General features: G+C 42.6%; 1 protein-coding gene across 1 annotated transcript in view; it reads right to left on the minus strand.

Annotated features, from left to right (window-relative positions):
• Ttc39c (tetratricopeptide repeat domain 39C) overlaps positions 1-24,731 on the minus strand; it is a 90,964-nt gene that overhangs the window by 19,597 nt on the left and 46,636 nt on the right. Inside the window, exons 5-6 of the mRNA XM_013014813.1 lie at positions 23,425-23,779; positions 21,269-21,437 (exon numbers count right to left, since the gene is read on the minus strand). Coding sequence (XP_012870267.1) covers positions 21,269-21,437; positions 23,425-23,779 — 524 coding nt within the window. The remainder of the gene's footprint in view (positions 1-21,268; positions 21,438-23,424; positions 23,780-24,731) is intronic.

A 24,731-nucleotide genomic window follows, 5' to 3' on the forward strand; every position in this document is an offset into this window, starting at 1 on the left:
TTTTTTCTTTTTGCTTATGTGGTGCTGAGGAATTGAACCCAGGGCCTCGAGCATACAAGGCAAGCGCTCTACCACTGAGCCACCTTCCCAGCCCCAGCCACTTGATTTTGAACCCCAGAATGCTACTATTCAGTTGCTTTGGGTCATCAAATCTCCATCCTCAGTGTTTAGAAATTCCCTCGGGACCCAGATGTCATCGGCAACTTATGCATTCCTCCCAGCAGCCCCCTCGCTCCCCTCTTGTCCGCAACCCCACTTTCTTTGGTTGTCGTTACCAGTGGCCAACACAGTAGAGTCCAATGGTGGGAGGAAACCACAGTCACAGAATATACATTACACTACAGTTATAACTACAGTCCTATTACTGTCATTACTCGCTAATTGTGTCTCATTTATCAATTAAACTTGATCATAGGTATGGATACGCGGGAAAAACCTGGCACACACGGTGTTTGGTATTGTCAGCGGCCTCGGGAGACACTGCGGGTCTGGAGGGTGTTCTCCATGGTAAGGGTGATGACTGTGTATTTAGTTTTTTCTTTCCCTTAAAGATTTCTTTCCAAGTTGGAAATGCAGATGCCATAATCACCTCATAAGAGCACTTCAAAAGATCACTGAGATAAAAAGGGGTTGCTGACTCAGAGAAAAAGGCTTTTGATAAGTGTTTGATATCACAGATTGAATCAATAAAAGCCCCTCACACCCAGAAGACTTGACTCCATCTGATCTCAGTGGTGTCTGTGACTCTGAGCTGGATGAGCCCCTCTCCCTGCCCAGTGCTCCCGTGTGTGTGTGTGTGTGTGTGTGTGTGTGTGTGTGTGTGTGTGTGTGTGTGTGTGTGTGTGTGTGTCCTTCCTTGCTCTCTCCCAGGTTTTTCCTCTCATCCCCACCCCACAAGTTGTGTCGTTCCTTTTCAACATAGTGTCTAGTGAGTACCACTGCTGTACCTCTCCGTGCCCAACAGCTGCTTCTTTGCACAACCAGACTGGCAGAGGGGAAGGTATCATCTTGGGGGAGGGGCTGTGGGCTCCAGGGAGGCCCAGCTCCCTGCAGGAGGCCTTGGAACTTTGGAGCATTACTGTGACTAAGTTGAGGTCATCTTCAGGCTGGCTGTGACTCAGGGCTGACTTTGGAAACCAAATGACTCATTAACCAAGGCCAAGGTCGGATCAATGAATGCCCCCAAATACCACAGAGCTCTGGGTCAGGGAGGTTCAAACTTCAGCCTACGATCCTGTATGGCTAGACATGAGCGCTGGCTAGGTAGACACTGGGAGATTCACAGCAGGTCACTAATTCCTGTTCAAACAGATGTCAGGCAGCTGCAGGGGTCCTCACCCGACTGACACGGTCCACCACCTCCACAACAAGAAGCTTACACCAGCTATAAGTACCCAGCCAAGACACAAAAGACACAGAGAAATCAACCTTTGACAAAGCATTGCAAGCAGCAAGACGGAAACCTGATGTCATTACCCACATCTAGCACCTCTCTTTCTGCATCAAGGAAGCTTCGGCCCGCTCAGGAACACTCACCATGGCGTATTTATCACACATCTTAACCACCATGCTGGGGGTTTGCCTGCACAGCCCTCTGTGTGCCCAGTCAGTGACACTGAGGTTCCTGCCCACAGTACTTTGGACGGGTCATCGCACTGTGCTGTCCTCAGCTGCGGGTTCAGGGCAGGACACTGGAGGGCCACGCAGCCCTTCAGGGGACAGAAACACAGCCAACCTGGCACTTACTGTACCTCCACCACAGGTACCAGGAGACAGGAAAACAAGTCAAGAAAAAGGAAAACAAAACCTATCAGAAGTGACATCCATCGTTTCTCTCTGGCCTTTTGAAAACTCTCTGGGAAGTTTAATGAGGCTAAGGAACTTGGTCAAAGCCAATAAGCTAACGGACAAACTATGCTGTCTCCAAAGTATGCTTTCTTTAGGAAGCATGTAAGCAGATGGGACCCAGTTGCAAATCTTGAGGCAAAGGGGATTGTCTGGTTAGGCTGCAAATGTAACCCTTGTGTCCTTATAAAACAGAGAGATCCAGGAAGGAGAAGCATGGGGACTAGAAGCAGAGGTTGGCATCATTCAGTCCCAAGTACAGAGAACTCAGTAACCACCAGAAGCAGGAAGAAGAAGGGAGTACAGCCCTAGTGATGCCAGTGCTTGGGAAAAATACATGTATGAGAACCAGCCACCAGAGGCTGTAGACTGAAGAAGTAGGCAAATTCAGATACGCATAACATGTTGTTGAAAAGACGTATGGAACTCTAAGAAATGGGAACCAGAGGTTTTGTTTTTCCCCTTTCATCATCAGTTTGTTCTATTAATATATACTAATAAACCACTATTAACACATCAAGTATCAGTTAAGAAATGTTCCACTATGTTAATGTATCCCATAATGTTTGGGGTGTGTATACAGAATTCCTGGGAAGGCAATATGACAGGGACTCAAGTCATGAATAGAAATAAATTTCTATTGTGTTAAGCTGTTCTGTGGCAAATTATTACACAACCTTGGGAAAAGAATACAGTTTATTTCTCTAACAGTTAAAATGTGAAGCCAGGCACTAATGGTTCACACCTGTAATTCTAGCTACTCCAGAAGCTGAGATCTGAGGATCGCAGTGCAAAGCCAGCCTGAGCAGCAAAGTCCATGAGAATCTTATCTCCGATTAAGCACCCAAAAGCTGGAAGTGGAGCTGTAGCTCGAGTGTAGAGCATCAGCCTTGAGCAAAAGAGTTCAGGGACAATGTCCAGGCCGCAAGTTCAAGCCCTCATGCTTGAACTTAAACTGTAAGCAAAATACCAAGACAGTATTAAGGAGCTGAGTGACTTGATCCCGTGAGTAACTACAAAATTAATTCTAGCTCTATTTTAATCATTGCTTGAGTAATTAAGATGATTAAAGTTACCACAATTAATTAAAATGATGGAAACATTTCCCTTATCTTCCTCCAATATAATTTAAGACGAAAAGATAATCTACTGGAGTTTTTAATGGTTACAAATTAAAATATCAAACCAAAGAAAAGAAAGGATTATCCCCAATTCAACACTTGGTTTACAATTTGATTTTTAGAGAAATACATATAATCTGGCTTGAAGAGACCACACACACACACAAACACACACAAACACACACAAACACACACACACACACACACACGTAAGGCTAGAGTGAAGAAATCTTTAAGCCATGAATTGGTACCACAATGGCTTTTGTCTTGTGACAAATCCTTGTCACAAAACCAGTGGAAGCCTCACAGGTAAACACAGCAAATGTTGGCTAACTTTCCTTGCTTCTAAAACAAGCCATGAAGAACAAAAAGCACAAGTGTTGGCCAAAAATTAAATGGGGCATGTTTATTGCCAAATTGAAATGAGCATAATCTCAAGTCACTGCATGTGGCTGTGGATATGGAGTGCGTTTTTCCAGTTAGTCAAGCTTTCTCCTTCATAGGAAAACTCCAGTTTTTTGTCTAGCAAGCACAATTAAAAACTGTTTATTCTACCTGAAATGTAAAATGACATAATCTTGCCTTAAATCCACACAAACACATGTGCTGTCCTATAGAGAGACAGAAAACAAGAAGAAATGAAACACGAAGGCTTGAGTGATCACAGGCAATACTCTCCACGTGTATGTTAATTTTATCAAAATCTTTTCACACAAGTATCTTTTTAGCCAGGCATCTGTAATCCTAGCTACTTAGAGGCTGGGATCTGAGGATCAAGGTTCAAAGCCAGCTGGGATAAACAATTATAATTAAGTTGACCTGCACAGATTCTTATCTCCAATTAACCAGCAAAAGTAGGGGGGTGGCTCAAGTGGTTGAGCACCAGCCTTGTGCAGAAAAGTAAAGTGAGAACACCCTGGCCTTAAGTTCAAGCCACAGTACCAGGGCCTTGGAAAATAAAGACGACAACAACAACAAAAAGAATCTCAATAATGTTCAGTGTCAGCATGACTGAACTCTACTAATGCTATACTTTGCTCCACTCAAAAAATGTTCTCTCTAGATGCCAGGTTGGAATGACCCACTGCCTGCAGCCACCTCCAAAAGGCTCCATCTATGAACTGCAGGGGGCAAAAAGGCAGAAACAGAAGCAAGGCCAGTTCTTTTGGGGACCTAGCCTAGACTGAATCTATAAAGGCAAAGGGTCCACTACCCCAAGCAAACAGTCTCCAGCTCCACGTTTCTCGGAAGGTGAAATGACAACAAAGCACACAGGTCTGTCTTCTAGAAGTCAGCCTGTGAGCATCATCTGTGAGCTGCTGTCTCCTCATCTGGCTGGATTTGAGGGAGAGACCCCCCCAAGGAGGACCCCCCCCATCTCTATGGCCAAAGGAGGAGGCCATGACCGCTTGCTGCTCTCACACTCATCTCCTCCCAAGAAGTGTCAGTGCTGCTATAGGAGGAGTTGGTGGCTTGGAAACACAGACGTGTTTTTAAGAAATTTTAAGTAGTAACAAGTAAGCCAAAAACTTTGTTAAATAGGAGTAGAATTTATGAGTTATTCAGAACAAAATAAGGCCAATATAGTGGTCTACCAGAATGACTGGTACTTGGGAAGTGGAGACAGAAAGATGGCATCCTTTAGACCAGCCTGAGTGAGAATGAGAAAGCAGAGGGAGAGATGGTGTGAGAGTAAGGGGAGAGGAGGAAGGGAGAGGAAAGAGAAGAGTGAAGAGGAGGAGGAGGAGGAGAGGGGTAGAGGAGAGGGAAAGGGAAGGGTAGGCGGAGGGAGAGGCAGGAGAGAAGGGGTGGTGGAGAGGGAAGATGAGGGAAGGGGAGGGGAGGGGGAGGGAAGGAAAGAAGAAAATACTTAGCAAGTAGGTAGCATGCATGTGTGTGTTACAGAGAATAAAAAGACCAAGAGATTCCCAATATCCATGAGGCTCTCAAGTACCAAATAGAAACATTCACAATGCTACACACACATGGACTTAATACTCATGAACTTTTAATTCGACCACCTGTTGGTGACATCCTCTCACATCCGGTACCCAGGAAACACTGGTACAACCTCTGCCTTCACGCAGTGGAGCTATGGCCACGCCCCTCCTTCCCACAGGCCTCTCATGCACTGGGTTTTACTGGGCCTCCTCTCTCAAACCTCCGCTATCAGAGGAAGGGTCAAACGCAGAAGGGGAGGTAGGACAGCGCATATCATGCGCTCAGGACTTGGCTCACATTGCCTTCTACCCCAGTGTACCCTCTCCTAAGTGCCAAGCCACTTTTCCCTTGTCCCCCACTCTCTATTCTACACTGCTTCAGTACCCTCAGTGATTCAAGTACATTTTCGTCAGAGCTGGGAGTCCTTCTGCTCTGAAGCCTCTGGAAGCATCTGCAGGTAGTGTTTGTGGGCCACCAGGGCATCAGTGGTACCTACATGAGAAGGGAGGGAAGGGAAAGAAAGAAGGGAAAGACCCCTGATACTGACTGCCAACTCTTATGAGTCCATTCATGTGCACAGGTTAAAGCCCTCACTCCCTGTACCTTAGAACATGATTGTATCTGAAACATGACTGCTGCAAGTGTGGGCAGTTAAGTTTAGATGAGGTCTTAAGTAATTCATGATGGTCTGTGTCTCCATTACACAGAGATTTTGGACTCTGGGCCAGGCACAGAAAGGGTACGCAAGGATGAAGGCCAAGGTCAGAGAGACCACTCTGCACGCCAAGGAATAGGCAAAGGGGGCCAGCAAACCACTGATCTAGAAGAGAAGCCAGGGACAGACATGAGCCAGGAACCGGCATGCCAGCTCCTTGGGCTTGGACTTGCAGCCCAGGACCGTCTGCTGATTAAGATGCACCATCTGTGGTACTTTGTGATTGTGGCCTAGGAAACCAACCAACGCACCAACCACAAGGGGCATCCTTTCTAGAAGAAGCTATTCCCCTATGCTCCAGAAATAGTGTTTTTGGTGATGGTGGTACTGGGGATCATATAGGCAAATATACTACCATATTGGCCACATTGCCAAAGCATCCTTCTTTGGCTAAGAGTAATGAGGATGATCTGAACAATGCATACGTATAGCAGAACCCAAAAGCCTCACTCCAAACCCAGGGTTCTTGCAGGTAGCAAAGATGGGCAAGCACAGTGTCTGCTGCACATACTTATTTCTAGGTGTGTGTCTACAGGGTCCATCTAAATCACTCTGATCAGGTAGACTAGATCCCAAGCCACAAAATTTGATCAAATTATAAATGAGCCGGCAGTTTCCAAGGGGCTGATTTTCCTATGCCTTTTAATACCAAATGCTTTTAATGTGAACCAATCATTTTTCCATGTTGTTTTAGTTTGCATTTCCTTTATTACTGTAAGGTTGATGCTATTGACCAGCGTGTGTATATTAGGTTGTTGCTTGTCTATTTACGTGTTTTGATCGATTCTGTCTTCCTGAATATGCTTAGGTTTAAAGTTATGTTTAGAATGTCCTTGAGAGCTTTTAATACTTCTATGGATGTGGAATCCTCTGAGTTTTAGATAATTAGGGACACATTCAATATGCCACAAATGGCTGGAGTCCCATGACTATAGAGACATAATTACTGCACACCTGAAAGAGAAGAACAAATGACTGAAGTTTTCCTCCCCCTCCCCCCGCCTCCCCCCTCACCTCTCACACACATACACACTGCTGTCTCTGTGCCAGGCCTAGGCATTTGGAAAAGGATGCAGATTTACAGGCTCTGAAGAAAAGCCAGAGTTGGTCTCCTGGAACTTACATGCTCACACTAACGAGGACAGACAATGAGATTTCACGCAGGTGCATCCCACAAGGATTAAGTCTTTAGACAGAAAAGAGGTAGATTTGGTCATGAAAGGAGACAGGCAATTCAGGGAGCAATGAGACTGACCAGACTCAAAGGAAGGCTCAGGAGATGTTTCCCTAAAGATGACTTCCAACACTTGAAGAAGTTGAGGCAGTAACTGAAGCAGAGGAAAGAGACAAAAATGTTCTAGGCAGGGGGCCTAGAAGGTGCAAAGACCCACAGGCAGCAGTGTGCAGCTGTGAGTCTGGAGTACAATAGCGGTGGACACAGGAGTGGACAATGATTGCAGAGGTACCAGGGGTCAATTCTTACAGGGTCTTGGAGGCCACTATAAGAATTGGGGCTTTCACAATAAGACTTACACTTTATTTAAATTTTGCTTACAGGGCCACCTCAGAAGGGTGGCAAAAACAGAGGCTACGACATGAAGATCAGAAACAGAAAGTCCAGTAGGAGATATAGTATTATTTGGGAGATACATGGTTGTGGGTTCAAACAGGGGAGAGAACACAGCATGTGGGAAGGGCAGAAAGAAGAGGTGCTGAATTCTTCATTACTGAATACCAAATCCTTGAAAAGAAAGTTGACTATTCACCTATAATCCCAGCTACACTGAGAGGTGGAGACTAGAAAGACTGTAGCTCTGAGCCATCCCAGGGCAGAAAGTCAGTGAGATCCCATCTTAACCAATAGCTGAGTGTCGTGATATGCCTGTCATCCTAGTCACTCAGGAGACAAAAAGGAGGGCAGTGAGCCATGCCAGCTGGGGTTAAAAAATGCAATGCCCTGTTGGAAAAACAGAGGGGGAAAAAAGGCCGGAGGTGTGGCTCAAGTGATAGAGTGCTTGTCTTGCAAGGGTGAGGCCCTCAGTTCAACAAAGGTAAAAACAAAAAAAAAGAAGCAAATGTGACTATTCAATGTGAGCATGGAACACGAAGAGACTCGGCAGACACTAAAGGTGTTACTGACTTTGAGACCTATTTTCTAGGAAATAGAGCAGAGCATTTCAATGCACACCAAAGAAATGGACCGTGAATACAGCTTGTTGCTGCTGACTACACACACGAATTCAGATTAGTGAATTACACAATCTATGAGTCTCCACTTGCTTTTCTTGGTCTGTGACAATTTCTGATATAAGGACTTTGAGTCTACTAAGTTGGCTGTTAGAAGATACAGATCTCCTACTGACAATTCTAGTAATACTCTACTATGTAGCAGCACATAAATAGTTATTTCTGTAAGTCGTTATTCTGCCTTGTTCTCATTTGAGTATCAACTACTTCAATGGGACACGGTCACGGGAAGTTCACGTTCTGACATGGAGCATGGGGAGGCAAAGCAAACAGCCTGGGAACAGCCTGCTTCTTCATCTGGCTGGTCTTCTCTCTTTGGCACGGTAAAAGCGATAGTGTGTGCTGTTCTCAGCCATGGCCCTTCAAGGTGGCCAAGCAGTCTTGTTGGGTCAAAGACCATCTGCAGACTTTGTTGAAGGCCATTGCAGTGAGAGCCCATGCAGTCTGACTGCAGCCAATCCCACTAACCTCCCTCTCCAGGAACAGCTCCTTCCAGAGCTGGTCCCTCCCCTCTCCCATGTCCTGGTCCCCAGTCATCCCCACATACAATGACTACCCTACACGACCCATTCCTTTGAATGTCTGGTGAGGCTTAACTTTTCATGCATTCATACTGATCATCAAACTGGTGGCAGGACTTTCCCAGTTTTTGTGCCACCCCCACCCCAATCGGGCTTTTTCCAGAAGGGGCATGTGCAGACAAAGACTATGGTAGTTATGTTTTCTGTATCTCTGGGTGGATGAGAAGCAATCCAAGAGGGGTGAGGGGAGTTATTAATCGTTCTACCACTGACAAATGAGACATGAGCTGAGGCTGTAAGTGGTAACAAGATTCCCTCTGTCTCTCAAGAGTTGGAACATGGGTTGTCCCAAGAACTAGAACACAGACATATGTTCGGTCTCCATGCCTTTAGTGGTTTTACAGTCTCAGGGAACATTGTCGAAGGCTAGCGTCCACTCTGAATGGCAAATGTTGTCCTCTTTTTACAGAGAAGGACACAGGCTTTTCAAAAGCTCAGCCCAGCTAGAAAGAAGACAACTTCCTCTCTTTTTTTCCCCTCTTTTAGTGCTAGGAATCAAACCCAGGGCCTTGATAATGCCAGACAAGTGCTCTATCCTTGAGCTACACCTATAGCCCAAGAGTCTATGTTAAGGTAAGCCCAATCAGTGCTGACCTACTATACCAAAATGCCTTTTAACATAACACAGGAATTTATACGGGAAAAATTAGGATATTTAAAACAAATGTACTCACATTAAAGATGTAAAGAACAATTGAAAACACCACTAAAGAGGCTAAGATAAAGAATGAGCTCAGAAAACCAAAGTCAAAGAAATAGTAAATATGGTAGTCTATGAACGTGCCCACCCTACTTAAAAGAAGACTGTAATTCCTGGGGAACAGACATACCTGGGGATGGAGATAATCAAATATGCATAGAGCATCAAAAGAGAGAAACAAACAGAAGTCATAATCAAGAAAATGACCTTAAAAACTGCCAAACAGGCAGGCTGCTCAGACAGGTTTTGTTTTTCAGTAAAGCGCACGTGTGTGCGCACATTGTGTGTGTGTGTGTGTGTGTGTCTCTGTGTGTGTGTGTGTCTGTGTGTGTGTGTGTCTGTGTCTGTCTGTGTTTGTCTGTGTCTGTGTTCTTAAAAGAACTAGAAATGTTTTGGTAACAGATTAAGATATAATTCACAGAGTTGAAAATATATCCTTTTAAAGTAATTGATTTATCAGTCTTTCATGTAGTCATAAAGCTATACCATTTGAAGGCTAGAAAAATAAAAACTGATCTACCATTTCCTGAAGTATGTTACTATGTTCTCAGGCTGTGGTATGAGACTTTTCCTAGACTGATAAACAGGTTGAACGTGAAATACCTATACAATTTAGCTTCCCATTAAAGTGGCCAAGAAGTTCCAGGATTTCCCCCAGTAAGCTGACATGGAGCACCTTTTCATGGCCGTGCAGTAGTGGTCCATCAAATCAGTGGTTTGGGGAAGATACTTCAGAAAACTCTGCTCCACAGCAACCCCCAATGACCCTGGTTCAGACAAGACCATCACTGGAAAAGCCCGATAGGTGTGATTTAAGTCTCACAGGTCTAACTTTTTTGTGTGACAGCAACCATTTGGAAGTATATATTTAAAAAAATTACAACCAAGCTAAATCCAGGTCTACATTTTACCATACACATTAAAAATAAAAACACTGAAGCCATATGTCAGAAAGTTCTCACAACAAACAAGTTTGCTAAAAAATTCAGAGGTGGAGGCTGGTGGTTTGTATCTGAAACACCAACTACTTGGGAGGTAGGTGAAGGTAGGGGGATTATGGCCCAAGTCCAGCCCCAGGAAGAAGTGTAAGATGCCATCTGCAAAACAGATGATAAGAAGAAAAGACGGGGACAAGTGCTTAGCAAGCATGAGGCCCTAGTTCAAAATACCTTAAAGCCACCACTCTCCGAATCTCAAAAATGAAAGAGAATATAAAAGCAAAAAACAAATCCAGAGTAATAAGGACTTATCATGGTAACAAAAATGAAATGCAGGGCTGGGAGGGTGGCTCAGTGGTAGAGCACTTACCTTGCATGCCTGAGGCCCTGAGTTCGACTCCTCAGCATCACATAAGCAAAAAGAAAAAAGCCGGAAGTGGTGCTGTGGCTCAAGTGGTAGAGTGCTAGCCTTGAGCTGAAGAGCTGAGGGACAGTGCCAGGCCCAGAGTTCAGTCCCCACGACCGGACCCAAAAAAAAAAAAAATGAAATGCACAGATTCAGGAACAATGTGCTTGGGCATGGAAAATCCAGAACCATAAAGAAAAAATGTAAGAAAGGAATATACTATGATAATTTAGGTCACATTTCACAGAAGCACTAGTGACAGGGAGATGAATGTGAAGAAAACAATTTCATAAAACCAAACCAAGTGCCAATGTCTCATGCCTGTAATCGTAGCTAGTCAGCAGGCAGAGATCTGAAGTTCGTAGTTCTAAGCCAGCTGGAAAGTCCATCAGACTTTTATATCTAATTAACCAATTAAAAAAGGGGAGCTGTAGCTAGAGCTGTAGTGGAGCATTAGCCTTGAGCCAGACAGGCCAGGGACAGAGCCAAGGCCCCAAGTTCAAGCCCCAGTACCAGGAAAAAAATAAAAAACAACCCAAACCAGGTGTCACTCCTCCTTGGGACTTTACATTAGGAAAACAAGAAACAAAACAGGACAAAAACAAAACACAACGGTGCGACATGTGAAGACCAAGATCCCTAACAAAGAAGCAGATGGAACAGAATGATTGTCTGATGCAGGGGAAAGTCTAGCTCAAAATGTGTGAGCAGAATTGCATTAACAATTCACATGCGTCACATCCATAGTCAAGTGTGAAGAAAGCCGCTCAAGCCCTAAGAGAAAGGAAATACACTAATGAGACAGAAGATCCAAACAGTCCAATAGTTTAGTTGTTCTATGTCATCCTATTTCATCTGAGCTCCCCAGCCAATAATCCACGTCCAGGGAGCTCAGTGAGATCAGGGCTCCTGGCATGGGTACCTTGTTCTTCCACTTCCCAAGAACTCATGAAAAGATCCTTACTCCTAGGGGGTCTTGTCTAATTGTGCAAGTGGAACCACTGGACCAAAGATTGCATTCCATTCTGCTAGCCCTATTTCTATGCTTTGCAAAGCCCAGTCACAGCTGCATCTGCTGTCCACCTATTGGCTTGCTCTCCCCCCCGGGCCCATGAGCTGGGTCATGTTCATCTCTAGTATTGCAACTCTCACAGTAGCTAACTGGTGTTAACCGCCCACTGTCATTACAACCAACAACTGAGTACCAGTTCTGATCAAGGAGTAGAATTGCAGGATCACTTAAGATTTTGAAGAGTATCAGCGTTTTCCAAATATCTACACCACTTTCTCTTCTTACCAGCCATGGATGAGGGCTGTAATCTGTCTGCATTTTGGCCTATACTTGTTATTGGCTATTTTGCTATTATTATAGCTAGACTGGTAGGTGTGGAACAGTATCTCACAAGTTTTTGTGCTGCTCCTAGAGTTTGAACTTAGGGCCTGGGTACTATCCCTGAAAATTTTTGCTCAAGGTTAGGGGCCTTCCACTTGAGCTACTGCTCCACTTGTGGCTTTTTAATGCTTAATTGAAGGTAAGAGTCTCACAGAATTTCCTACCCAGGCTGGCTTTGAACCTCAGTCCTCAGATCTCAGCCACCTGAGGAGCCAGAATTACAAGCAGGAGCCACTGAGGCCCAGCTTCTCACATGGTTTTAAGTTGCATTTTTTTTAAAGATTTATGATGCTAAATATCACGGGCCTATTGGCCAGGAGCATATTTTCTGTGTATAAATAACTATTCATATCTATTGTCCAATTTGAAATTGCATTGTCTTTTTATCAATGAAGTGTTAATAGTTGTTTACATATTCTATATACAAGTCCTTTACCAGATATAACACTAGCAAATAACCTCTCCTACTCTGAGCTGTCTTTTCAGTATTTAAATGCCATTGTTTAAAGCTAGAGTTCCATTTTGATGGAGTTCTATACTACCTTTTTTTTTTTTTTGGTCATGGGGCTTGAACTGTAGGTCTTGGTGCTGTCCCTCAGCTCTTCCGCTTAAGGCTAATGCTCAACCACTTGAGCCACAATGCCACTTCCAGTTTTCTGGTGGTTTATTGGAGGTAAGAGTCTCATGGAGGCTCCTGCCCAGGCTGGCTTTAAGCTGTGATCCTCAGATCTCAGCCTCCTGGACAGCTAGGATTACAGGTGTGAACCACCTGCACCCGGCTTTTTTTCCCCCCTTTTGTCACTGCATTTAAAAGTCATGCATTTATAGGAAAATACTGCCTAACCCAATAGTTTTACAGTATTAGATTCCACATTTAGGGCTCTGAGTTATTTTTTTGTGTGTAAGACATGAAACAACGGGTCCAACTATTATTTTTCACGTGGATATTTAGCCATTTCAGTACCACTTGTTTGTCTGTAAAAAGACTGTTTTTGGATCACTGATTTGTCTTGGTGCCCTTGCTCAAAGTCAGCTAGCCGCAAGTTTAAGGTTTCTTTCTTGGCTCTCATTGATCTATGCTTATTCTTCTGCCAGTACCACACTATCTTGATTATTCTGCAGTAAATTTTAAGATTGGAAGCATGAGTCTTCCAACTTAGCTTTTTCAAGACTATTTTTGAGCTATTTCAGGTTCCTTGAAATGGATAGTTTCTGCAAAGTAAGCTGTGGTGTTGTTTAGTTTCTGCATTCTTTGGGATCAAACCCAGGGCCTCATGCATGGTAGGTAAGTGCTCTACCACTGAGCTACATCTCCAGTCTCTAAGTTGCAATTTCCTTTTTTGTATGTGTATGCCAGCGCTAGGGCTTGAACTCAGTGCCTTAGATTTTTCACTCAAAGCTGATGCTCTACCACTTGAGCCACTCTTCCACTTACGGCTTTCATGGTGGTTAACTGTAGATGAGTCTCTCAGTTATGCCTACCCAGGCTGGCTTTGAACCATGATTGCAGCCTCAGGTCTGTTTCCTGAGTAGCTAGTGTTATAAGCAAGAGCCACACTGCAATTCTGATAAAGAATGCACTGAAACCTGATGGGGGGGTCTATAACTCAGTGAGGGAAGAATTACCATTTTAATGTTGAGTCTTTGATATATGAACTTGAGGGTCTTTTTAGTAATATTTTAGAAACTAGCTTTAGACTACTTTAATCCATGTTATCATTGGCTCAAAAATAAGTAGAAATAAAAACTATTAGGCAGAACATTGATGCCAATATTATATACAAAACACCAAATTGTTATACTCTGGCCTACTAATACTCTAGCCTACTATGTTTCAGTATAATCATTTAACATTTAAGAAGCACTACAGGGTTATTCATGCTCTTTTGTTTTTATTATTTGGGGTTATAACCCCCAGCTATATCATTATGAAAGATATTACTAATTTCACTGCTACCACAGTAAAATATTGGGAAGCAATAATCAATTATCCCAGCAATAATTTCTCAACAACAGGAAATACCAAGTTACCAACACAATGGAAATCTAAACACTTCTACCTATGTTATTCATAAAGACTATTTAAATGCATGCGAACATTCAATTTGTGAACAAAATGCATAAAGTATCACTCATGTAGATGAAAAGTCTCAAAATAATGCGGGTGCTGGTAGCTAATGCCTGTAATCCTAGCTACTCAGGAAGCTGAGAGCTGAGGATCACAATTCAAAGCTTGCCCAGGCAGGAAAGTCCCTGAAACTCTTATCTCCAATAAACCACCAGAAAACCAGAAGTGGTGCTGTGGCTTAAGTGGTAGAGCGCTAGCCCTTGAGCTGAAGAGCTGAGGAACAGTGCCCACCTAGAGTTCAAGTCCGATGACTGACAAAAAAAAATAGCTTAAGACGTAATAACTAGGTTATTTTTTTTATAAGGCTGCTTAACATCTTAAAAACAGCCTGTCATGATGTTTTTAAGTAAGAGGGTCTATTTGTCACTTGTAGTGAAAGTATGAGGTAACATCCACTTCCATTCACTTGTGCATAACGCTGCTGAGCTGCAAAATGGTTTTAGCAATGCTGCCACCAAAGGCACCTGGCAATGGATTATGCACTTGACCTTCACCCTTAGGACCACAGAGGATGGAGGGAAGAGAAAGCTCATCCGCTTAGGGATGTGGGAAGCTTAGGGATGGAAATCAATATTAGCCTTCCACTTGCTTTTCAACCCCACAGCCTGAAAGACGGACTGGGAGGAGAACAGGGCATTTTCCTCATCATTTTGGGTTGCTATTACCCTCTCATTCCAGTGAACAGTCATTAAATCACACAAAGTGGGATTTATCTCACTAGAAAATGGAGACAAATACACCCTCCATCTTCCCCTACAGCAGATAAAATCAATCTCTCATTTTTCTGTACTTCTAAGAATAAATGGCAACCTTATTTTTGGGGGGGTGGCTTGTCTAAAGTAATTAAGAGAGCTGTGTAGGATGAAGGAAGAGAAAACTACAATTAACAGAACCTCAGAGAGTGATTTCTCTTCCTGCGCTGCTTCTTTCCTGATCCTATAAATAACAACATTACATCATGCTGACAAGGCGTTGGGAACAGCTCTACCACCAGACAATGGCAGCATATCCAGAGCTGGGGGCAGGGCCAGGCCCTGTGTGTGTGTGGTCCTGCACTGGGCCCTGCTAGCTATGACCCTTACAAGCCTGCTTCCCTTTCTCCACCTGAAAAATTAATATCTTCAGGGAGCAACACTCAATTTTCTGTCCCTGCAGAATCATGAGTGGGTGGGCTAAAGGGCAACACAGACCTCTCACACATTTTTTTTGCAGGGGGTGGGGACTGTTGAAAAAATGGATAGTTTTCATTTTTGCTGTGATGAGGACTGGAGACAGGGCCTCAGTACTTGCTAAGCAAGTGCTCTGCCATTTGAGCTATCCCCTCAGTCCTTTCTAAGTCTGTATTTTGTCCAAAATCTTGTCACCTTTGTTGGGGCTAGCCTTGAACTCAATCCTTCTGCCTTTGCCTCCTAAATTGGATGCATGCACCACCATGCCTGTATAAAATTGTAATTTTATTTCAACAAAAATGCAGCCTAAAAGCACTACAGCCAATTTTAAAAGGACCTCTCCCAACAAATCACAAAAAGAATAATGGGAAGATGCAGAGTTCTGTCAGGGTTTCCTGGGCCTACCACACAGGGCTTTGTAGGGTCAGAAGACTCACATGGAAGAAACTGGGACACCAAGTGATATGAAGTAAAAGTCAACTTTCTAGGTGTACGCCTATAGGCCCTGTTCATTGGGGGAAGGGGGTGGCAGGGGAAGAGATCTCCGTCACTGTAACCTGCTCAGGGGGAAGAGCAGGCAGAGCACAGAACAACAGCAGGCCAGGCAGAGAATGACACATCTTCTAAGAAAAACAGACATATGAGGCAGTTGCCAACATGAGGACAATTATGGGGCTGAATGGCCTATGTATTTGGACTCAATGCCAAGAGCTGTGAGACTGCAGATGGACAGAGAAGCGTGCGTGTGTGCACATGCACATGTGTGTGTGTACACACACACACTTCCTGTGGCATAAGTAGCACTGGACCTGTGAAGAGGTCAGTCAAGGGCCCACACAACTGTGGGAAGGGTTCTCAGAACTTCCTACCCAAGTCCACCCCGACACCAGAACAGAGCTTTGTGTTGATGCATTCATTTGACCTCATTTCCATGTATTTAAGTCAGTTCTTTAGAATCGCATCTCTGAAATAAAATGTAACTCTAAAGAAATGAAGTTGTGCCTTTAGCTAGCACCTTGGAATTTATACACAAATTATCACTGCTGGGCCCCTGAGGTTTTTCATCTGCAGGAGCAATCAAATGCAGATTGAAATATTTTTTCAGCGTACTGTAGAGACTATTTTGTCATACCTTCAATAACCAACCCCCCATTTACATAGCACTTAAGTTAGGTAATATAAGTAATCTAGAGATTAATAGAGATTACTTAAATTATATCTGAGAAGGTGTGGATACAGATCTTTTTCTCTTTTTATTGTCAAGGTGATGTTACATACAAGGGTTACAGTTACATAATAAGGTAATAAGTACATTTCTTGTCAAACTTTTTACCCTTTGACTCATTTTACTCCTACCTACCCTGTATAGAGGCCTGGAGCAATCTTAGGTTTTGGTACCTGAAAAGGTTCCAGAACTAACCTCCAACAGTTGCTGACAGAGCACTGTATCTGATTCAGGACCTCCAGAAAAGGTAGTCTTCTTATCCCAAGGGTCAAGACATTTTCTGAGCTGGGATCATAGCTGAAGTAATAGAGCATTTGTCTGTCCACGCCTAAGGGCCTAAGTTCAATCCTTAGTACTAAGAAAAATTATTCTCTCTCTCTCTCAACCAACTTCTCTTCTTAAAGAAGTAACACTCCCAGTTAGCAATGACAATATTCAGAGTGCAACAGATCTGCTGCCAAGAGATGACTTATTTGTTTAGCAAATATACAGAGCAGGTCATTTCTGGGCTGGGCTTAGACCTCTGTTTCCAAACCAAATCACAAGGTTTTAAAATGTCAAGTACATAGAATACTCACAAAATAAGGGCTCAAGCTCAGGAGACAGTTTCAAAATAAGAGTCCTCAAAATGTTTGCATAATAGCAACCTCATTAAGTACTTTCATTTATATATACATATATACTCATATATATATATATATGCTCTTACTCATTCGAATAGTAGAACATTCAAAGATTAAATAAGTTAATACTAAAAAATTAGTTACATTTGCTAGACATATTATATAAGGTGTGAAACATATATACATAGAACCAAATACATATACACATACATACATATATGTATATATTACAAAGTGGACTAAAACTGAAGAAAATCTGTCAAAACCAAGTCAAAACCATGTGCCATGAGTATCTATAAAAGGATCTTAAAGGCTCGTACGTTCACTAGATAAATGCACACTGAGAAGGAAACAGCTGTTCTGTAAGCAAGTCAATGACTGAGCCTGGACCTCCCATGAAGACTTGGGGCTTCTGCAGGTGTCTCCATCCCAACTCTGGCAAGTGCAGTGCCTGGGGGATTCATGAAATGCACAGTGTTTGGACACTTTGCAGACAGCAACAATCCTATTTCAAGAAAGCCCTAAGAGTCTTTCATCCTCTGAGCCTTTGCAAAGAACCAAACAAAATCACTCCTCATTAGCTGTATCACAGTGGCTCATGCCTGTAATCTTAGCTACTTAGGAGGCTAAGATCTGAGGAGCGTGGTTCAAAGCCAGCCAGGAAAAGACAAATACTGGAGATTCTTATGTCCAATTAACCCCCCAAAAGCCAGAAGTACAGGTGTGGCTCAAGTGGTATAGTGTTAACCTTGAACAAAAATGTCAGGGACAGTGCCCAGACCCTGAGTTTAAGCTCCAGGAACAACAACAAAGCAAAGCAAAACAAAACACACAACAATCTACTTGGCTACAAGATAACAACTAAATAAGAAAAACAACAGCTCTTATATACTTTCTCTTCACACCAAATACCAGGGAAGGAAGCAAGAAGCTGCACCATGAATGGTCTACCACCCACCATCTACACTCTAACAACAAAAATCCACTGGGCAGTGAGGACTTTGCACTTCCAAAAGCCATCTTTAGAAGAACCTTTTGTAGAGTTATTGCTCCCTTATTTCTAGAAGCATCCAATCACATATGACCACTTACATTTAGCATTACTTTGATCCTTAAGATTTACCCAAGGTTTTCCCTTTTTGAGGAGAGGGGGAGAAGGTTTTAGTGAATCTAGTATTTTCATTTTAAGAAGAAAAACTTAGTGTCAAGCATAACAAACTATAAATCTGACTTTTCTATTTCTGTTCAACAGTTTCAAAACAATTTAGAGCACACATTCAATCATCAAGGAAGGCAGGGATGAGAATTCTAATGACACTGGTACCTTGTGGCTGGGCTATATGCAATATTAAATTTCAGGTGTTCAGGTGTTCAGTAGCCCATTGCTACTGAACTCTAAACCTAATACAGACTAAGTATTCCTTTCTGAAGTGTTTAGGGCCAAATATATTTTGAATTTTGGGTTTTTTTAAAATCAGATTTGGGAATACTGACCTATATCTATAGTGAGATATCCTGGAACAGAACCCAAATCTAATCATGATACAAAGGTAATTTTTGGGGGGTAGGTTGTAAGACATGAACTCAGGGCCTAAGCACTGTCCCTGAGCTTTTGTCACTCAGGGTTAGTGCCTGTTCTACCACTTTGAACCATAGTGCCACAGACTTTCCTGCCTGGGCTGGCTTTGAACCGAGATCCTCAGATCTCAGCCTCCCGAGTAGCTAGGATTACAGGTACGAGCCACTGGTGCCTGGCTTGTCCAAAGATAATTCTAAACAATATTTTACAGCATCTGTGGCTTGACTACAACCCATCCTATGAAGTAAGGTATGGAATTTGATGCTTCTGGCATCACGGTGGTACTAAAAAAGTTTCACATTTTAGAATATCTCAGATTCTAGATTGGGGATGTGGGCATCACCTGTATCATAATGTTCAGAAATATCTGACATGCAACACTTGCCCTTTAAGAAAGTTAATTAAATCTAAGAAATGACTTATCCTGGGCTGGGAAGGTGGCTCAGTGGTAGAGTGCTTGCCTTGCATGCATGAGGCTCTGGGGTTGATTCCTCAGCACCACATAAGCAGAAAAAGCCAGAAGTGGTGCTGTGGCCCAAGTGGTAGAGTTCTAGTCTTGAGCTGAAGAGCTGAGCGACAGCGCACAGGTCCAGAGTTCAGGCCCCATGACTGACCACAAAAAAAGGAAGGAAGGAAGGAAGGAAGGAAGGAAGGAAGGAAGGAAGGAAGGAAGGAAGGAAGGAATCACTTATCCTGTACCAACTTACATTTCAGATTTATTTCCTACTGCACAAACCCAAGATAGGAGTGACACTTTGACCTCTGAACATCTTTTCTTACAAGTAGGGTCAAGACCTGACTGAACAAATAATGATCAGATCTGTATATGTAAAAGCAACAGGAAAAAAGGAAGAAATGCAACCAAATTCTCATGAGTCCAAGGAAAAAGAAAACAGTTCAGGCTGAAAAAAATAACTTGATCAGATCCCAATGAACTAAATGAACTGTATTTTACTTATAAACTTATCAGTTTAAACTCTAAATCTTCACATTTACATATTTTAGAGGTATATATAATAGCAAGATTTACATATTTTAGAGGTATACAATAGCTGGGAAGTCTTCATATTTTAAGTTCCCATTTATGAAGGAAAAATAAATGATTAGAGAATACAGACACCCTGCCCTACCATGGCCCATAAAAGCATTATGGCAATATTTCAAGAACTCTTGGAGGTTTTTGGGGGGAGAGGGGGCTGACTCCAGGCAGAGTGCTTGGTTAATTGGGGGCTATATTATGTTAAGGCCTTAAAGTGCTTCACTGACAACTACTGAGAAGAAAATACATGGCCTCATAGCTACCTTCTTTCATGTGTATGATTTCTCTCTTCTCTTTTCATTTTCTTACACATCCTTGTCCCTCTGAGCAAGCAGGTGAAAAGATATAAGGAATAAGTGAGTCTCTATGGACCAGGGCATGGTCTTGTTTTGGAATGGGGAGGCTGAGCTCATGGTTGAGATGGCTCAGGAATTTATTAGAAGCACTCTCAAAGCCCTGTTTTCTTTAGTCAGTATGAGATTTGAACTCAGGGCTTTGGTGCTTCCCAAGCAGGTGCTCTTACCACTGACCCATTTCTCCAGCCCTGATATTTTTCTGTTATTTTGAGATAAGGTCTAGTTTCCTGCCTATGTGCATGCATGGGTAAGATACACCTATGTTAGACTTCCCAGTAGCTAGGATTACAGGTGCTAGGGCTCTTGCCTGTAATCTTCGTTGAAAAGGGTCACCCAAAATTTTTACTGGCTAGGCTGTTCTTAAACTGCCATCCCAACAATCATAGCCTCCCAAGTAGGTAGGGATATAAGCCTGACCCACCAGTGCATGGATGTTTTGGGGTTTTTTCCTACACTCTGTAGGAGACCTTTGTGTGTGTGTGAGCTGGTCCTGGGATTTGAACTCAGGGCCTACGTGCTATCCCCCTGAGATTCTTTTGCTCAAAGCTAGCTCTCTACTACTTGAGTCACAGCTCTACTTCTGACTTTTTTGTTGTTGTTGTTAGTTTAGTGGAGATTAGAGTCTCACAGGCTTTCCCGCCTGGGCTGGCTTCGAACTGTGATCCTCAGATCTCAGCCTCCTGAGCAACTAGGATTACAGGTGTGAGCCACTGGCACCTGATAGGAGACCATTTTATATCTATGCCTAAGGATCAAGTGGGATTATATGTGTAAAATTATTGCACATTATCTAGCCAAACTAAATACATGCAAACACAGATAGAAAAAAGCTACTATTATTTTGAAGCTGATGCTGTCCTGACATTTATAACAACTTTTGTATGAATCAGCTGCAAGCTAAGAACAAGATTTAGTGATTATTAGCAACTTAAAGAAGGGTAAGCTGTATTTTTGTTCTTCATCTAAGAGCTTTCGTTCGGAATGCTCTCATGCCTTAAGCTGTAAGTACGCCAATTATTTTCATTCTGAATGAAGACTCTCACCCAGCTTCGCCCACGTCCCTGAACAGAAGGTAACTGACTAACATCCTGGCTTCCTGGAAGAGCCTTCTTCAGCAATGATACAAGGACAGGCACAAGGACAGAGTGTTCAGGAGCATGACACTGGCTCATCAACACTAGCCCCCAAACCCCCAGGAGAGATTTGATCATCACAGGCTTGACTTGAGGAAGAAAAAAAGAAGGTTCAGGAAGTTGCCTTACCTCTAATCGCTGGATCCGTCCCTTGAAAAACATAAAGAGGGAAGAATTTGGATAAGCAGCCTCTTTCTTGAGAAGAATTTCCTTAGCTTCATCAAGCCCTGCTTTGTTATCACTACCATCCAAGGCAAAAAATGGGCGGACAACGGTATGATACCAGAGTAGAGCTAACCTGCAGGAAGAGAGAGACACAGAGCCGTTGAATTCCAGGGGTTGTTCCTATGTGCCATTCCACTACACATTCTTTCCAGAAACCTTATTATGCAGGCTTCAAAGAAATCAAGTCAGAGCGTGTTTCCCTGCATTAATTGTGTAAATGCTGAAAACTGCTACTTCAGCACAAGGAATAAATCAACATGTTTCCATCAGAGAAGAGGCATCTAGCTTTCTAGATGGACTGCTGGGAACGTGCCTGATGGTAATACACTTCAGCCACCAGTGCACAAATTAGGAACAGTAACAAGTCACTGTAAATTGATTGGCCCCCTCATAATAAAAGCCTTCACTTCACTTTCTACAAAACAAAAATGTGGCTTTCTCATGTATTCACAAAAGCCAAATTTAAATATGAAATACACAGCCATAAAGTATATGAAACCAAGTTAAGATAAATTAACAGAACATACTAGGAGCATTTTCTCTAGCCTTGGGAAGATGCTCAACTTCATAAACAGCGAGGGGCCAGGGGCTCACACCTGAAATCCTAGCTTCTCAGGAGGCTGAGGTCTGAGGATTGTTGTTCAAAGCCAGCCTGGGCAGAAAAATCCCCCATGTGACTCTTCTTTCTGATTAACCACTCAAAAGATGGAAGTAGAGTTGTGGCTCAAAGTGGAAGAGCATTAACCTTGAGCTTAGCAACAGGGCCAAGGCCCTGAGTTCAAGTCCCACAACTGACAAAACAACAACAACAACAAAAACAAACAAAAAAGTGTAACTCAAGTGGTAGAAACCAGCCTTGAGTGAGAAAGCCAAGTGAGAACACAAGGCTCTGAGTTCAAGCCCCAGTATGGGCCCAGAAACAAACAAAATAAATGTTATTTAAAATTTCTTTACTTGAAAGTCATGGAAGGAAAATGTCATGGTTAACTTAGGTAAACAGAGCAAAGTCGTTGAGATCTGTTTTAATGAACAGACAAAACTGTTTAGCCAGCATGTCAATACTTTTCTATAAATGTATATGTCTAGTGTAAAATTTGATTCTTTTACAAAGATCGAACTAATTTACATATTAATTCCCATTCATTCCTTTATTAGAGGCAAGCACAAAATATTGATACAAACAGAAAATGAATCTATTAATGCAAAATAAAGGACCACTGTTGGTATTAATTTAATGAGTAGAGGCAAAAATATTTTCCAAATGAAATTTAATGATTTTTATGTAACTGTTTACTGATTAAGAATATCCAAACTCCTCAATACTAACAGGCATAGAAGTGTATCTCATAAAGGCCTCTGTAACAGGAAAGTTTTTTCAGAAAACTTTACAAGTGGTGTTAGACAAAGACTATTGGTGTCTGATAAATCACAAATGGTAGATATTTTTCAGTCTGAATTTTTAAAAAATTGCTTCACTTTGACTGATGGGCAAATAGGTGAGTTTATGAACTGATGTCCAAATAGGTGAGCTCCTGTTCTGAAGCATTACACCAGTTTCATTACACTCATCTAGTTAAATAACTCTCACTTAAGTTTACACTGAACCTGGCATCATGACTCTAGACAGTGTACTAGTATGAGACAGCCAAGTCACATACACCCAAATACAATCCAGGAAAATTATCCGACATGGGGATTCTTTATAGGAATAAAAATCAGAACCACAGAGCAAGCTTATCAAATTTCTATAAGTCTAAGAATCAAGACCATGCATCTTGTGGACTGTGGTCAAAGTCACAAAACTGCGTATAAAACCACTAGTTTTACCTGTTTAAAATACAGGACTTGTAAGTCTTAACGCACAGTGCCTTGTTCTCTGATTAAAGTCAGCTTGTAACTCCCTCCCCCACCACAGAACACAGTCCTTGGTGTTTCATTAAAGGCACAGCATGGTGCCAGCTAACCAAGCGTTTTCCCAAAGCTTCCTTTAAAATCTGATTGTTGTTTACTTACTTTCAACACTATATTAGCTACCAAAGCATTGCAATATAGCTACTCACGTAGCTAAAGGGGCCTTCATGTCCTTACTTTCGCTCGCATACGTCAGTGAAGAAAGCCCCTGTAGGCGGTCTCCAGGAAACCCCAGCAGGTTGATGATTTTGAGCAGGTTTGGGGGCACCATGGATATGCAAAGATGAAAAAGGCCATATCCAAAGCTAACAGCACCTTTCAGTCTGTTTAGGGACTCCTCAGTCACCCCTTCAGCCGCAATGTGATTATCATTTGCAGCATCAGAAGTCAAGGGCTCTTCAGTTAACTTCTTCTGATACAGTTCCTGAAGGGTGTTGATGTCCACATAGCACTTATTGTAAATCTTCCAGGCTTTCCTGAGAATCCACCCACCTTTTATGTATGCTAGGAAGAGAAGGGAGAGAAGTAGTCAAGAACAGGATTTCAAAGTCTTTGTATTTGAGTAATAGAAAATATTAGAAAACAATCGGAACAGCAAGGGAAAAAAACAAAATATCAACATTATTTGCTATCACTGAAATCTGCTTTCTTCATTGTGCTTAATTTTCTTTGTTGCTGATGGCCTTTCTCTATAGTTATGACCATTTGACAAGAAGCACATGGGCTTTTGTTATCGGTCACTGTAGCAAATCTCCTATGCAGTAGGTGGGGCCTGGCATACAATATAGGGAGGAAGGAGAAGGAATGCATAAGTCCAAATGTTTTTCTGAAAATCCCTCTACCACCACCTTAAAAAAAAGTAACTCTCACATTTGTCTCCCCTGTATTTTTAGTCCTCCAGAGAAAATTTTCCAATGCTTAGTTTATTCCCAACCACCAAGTAAGGCAACCTGCCAAAAACTAATACAAGAAAATAAAGAGGACAACTTCATTTTGACTTGGTAAGCAATGGCCAATTTATTATCAAAACAATCATTCATGCTAAGTGCAAAAATACAAAGAATCTAAAGTACCTATGTCTGGTGTCAAGTGGATGGTTTATCCACACCTGGTTGGGATAGCCCTGTTTAGGCTGCTCACTTATTGCCCTCTATTATAGACAGCCAGGGTAAAGAGAAGGCAAAGAACAAGTTACTCCAACCCTGTTTTTTGTTTTTGTCAGTCATGGGTCTTGAACTCTGGGCTTGGGCGCTGTCCTTCAGCTCTTCAGTTCAAGGTGAGCGCTCTACCACTTGAGCCACAGCACCACTTCCAGTTTTCTAGTGGTTTATTGGAGATAAGAATCTCACAGAGTTTCCTGCCCGGGCTGGCTTTGAACCGCGATCCTCAGATCTGAGCCTCCTGAGTAGCTAGGATTACAGGCGTGAGCCATTGGTGCTCAGCTACCCTGTTTTGT

The sequence above is a fragment of the Dipodomys ordii genome, unplaced genomic scaffold (genome assembly GCF_000151885.1).
Source record: "Dipodomys ordii isolate 6190 unplaced genomic scaffold, Dord_2.0 Scaffold25, whole genome shotgun sequence".
NCBI classification, from domain to species: domain Eukaryota; kingdom Metazoa; phylum Chordata; class Mammalia; order Rodentia; family Heteromyidae; genus Dipodomys; species Dipodomys ordii.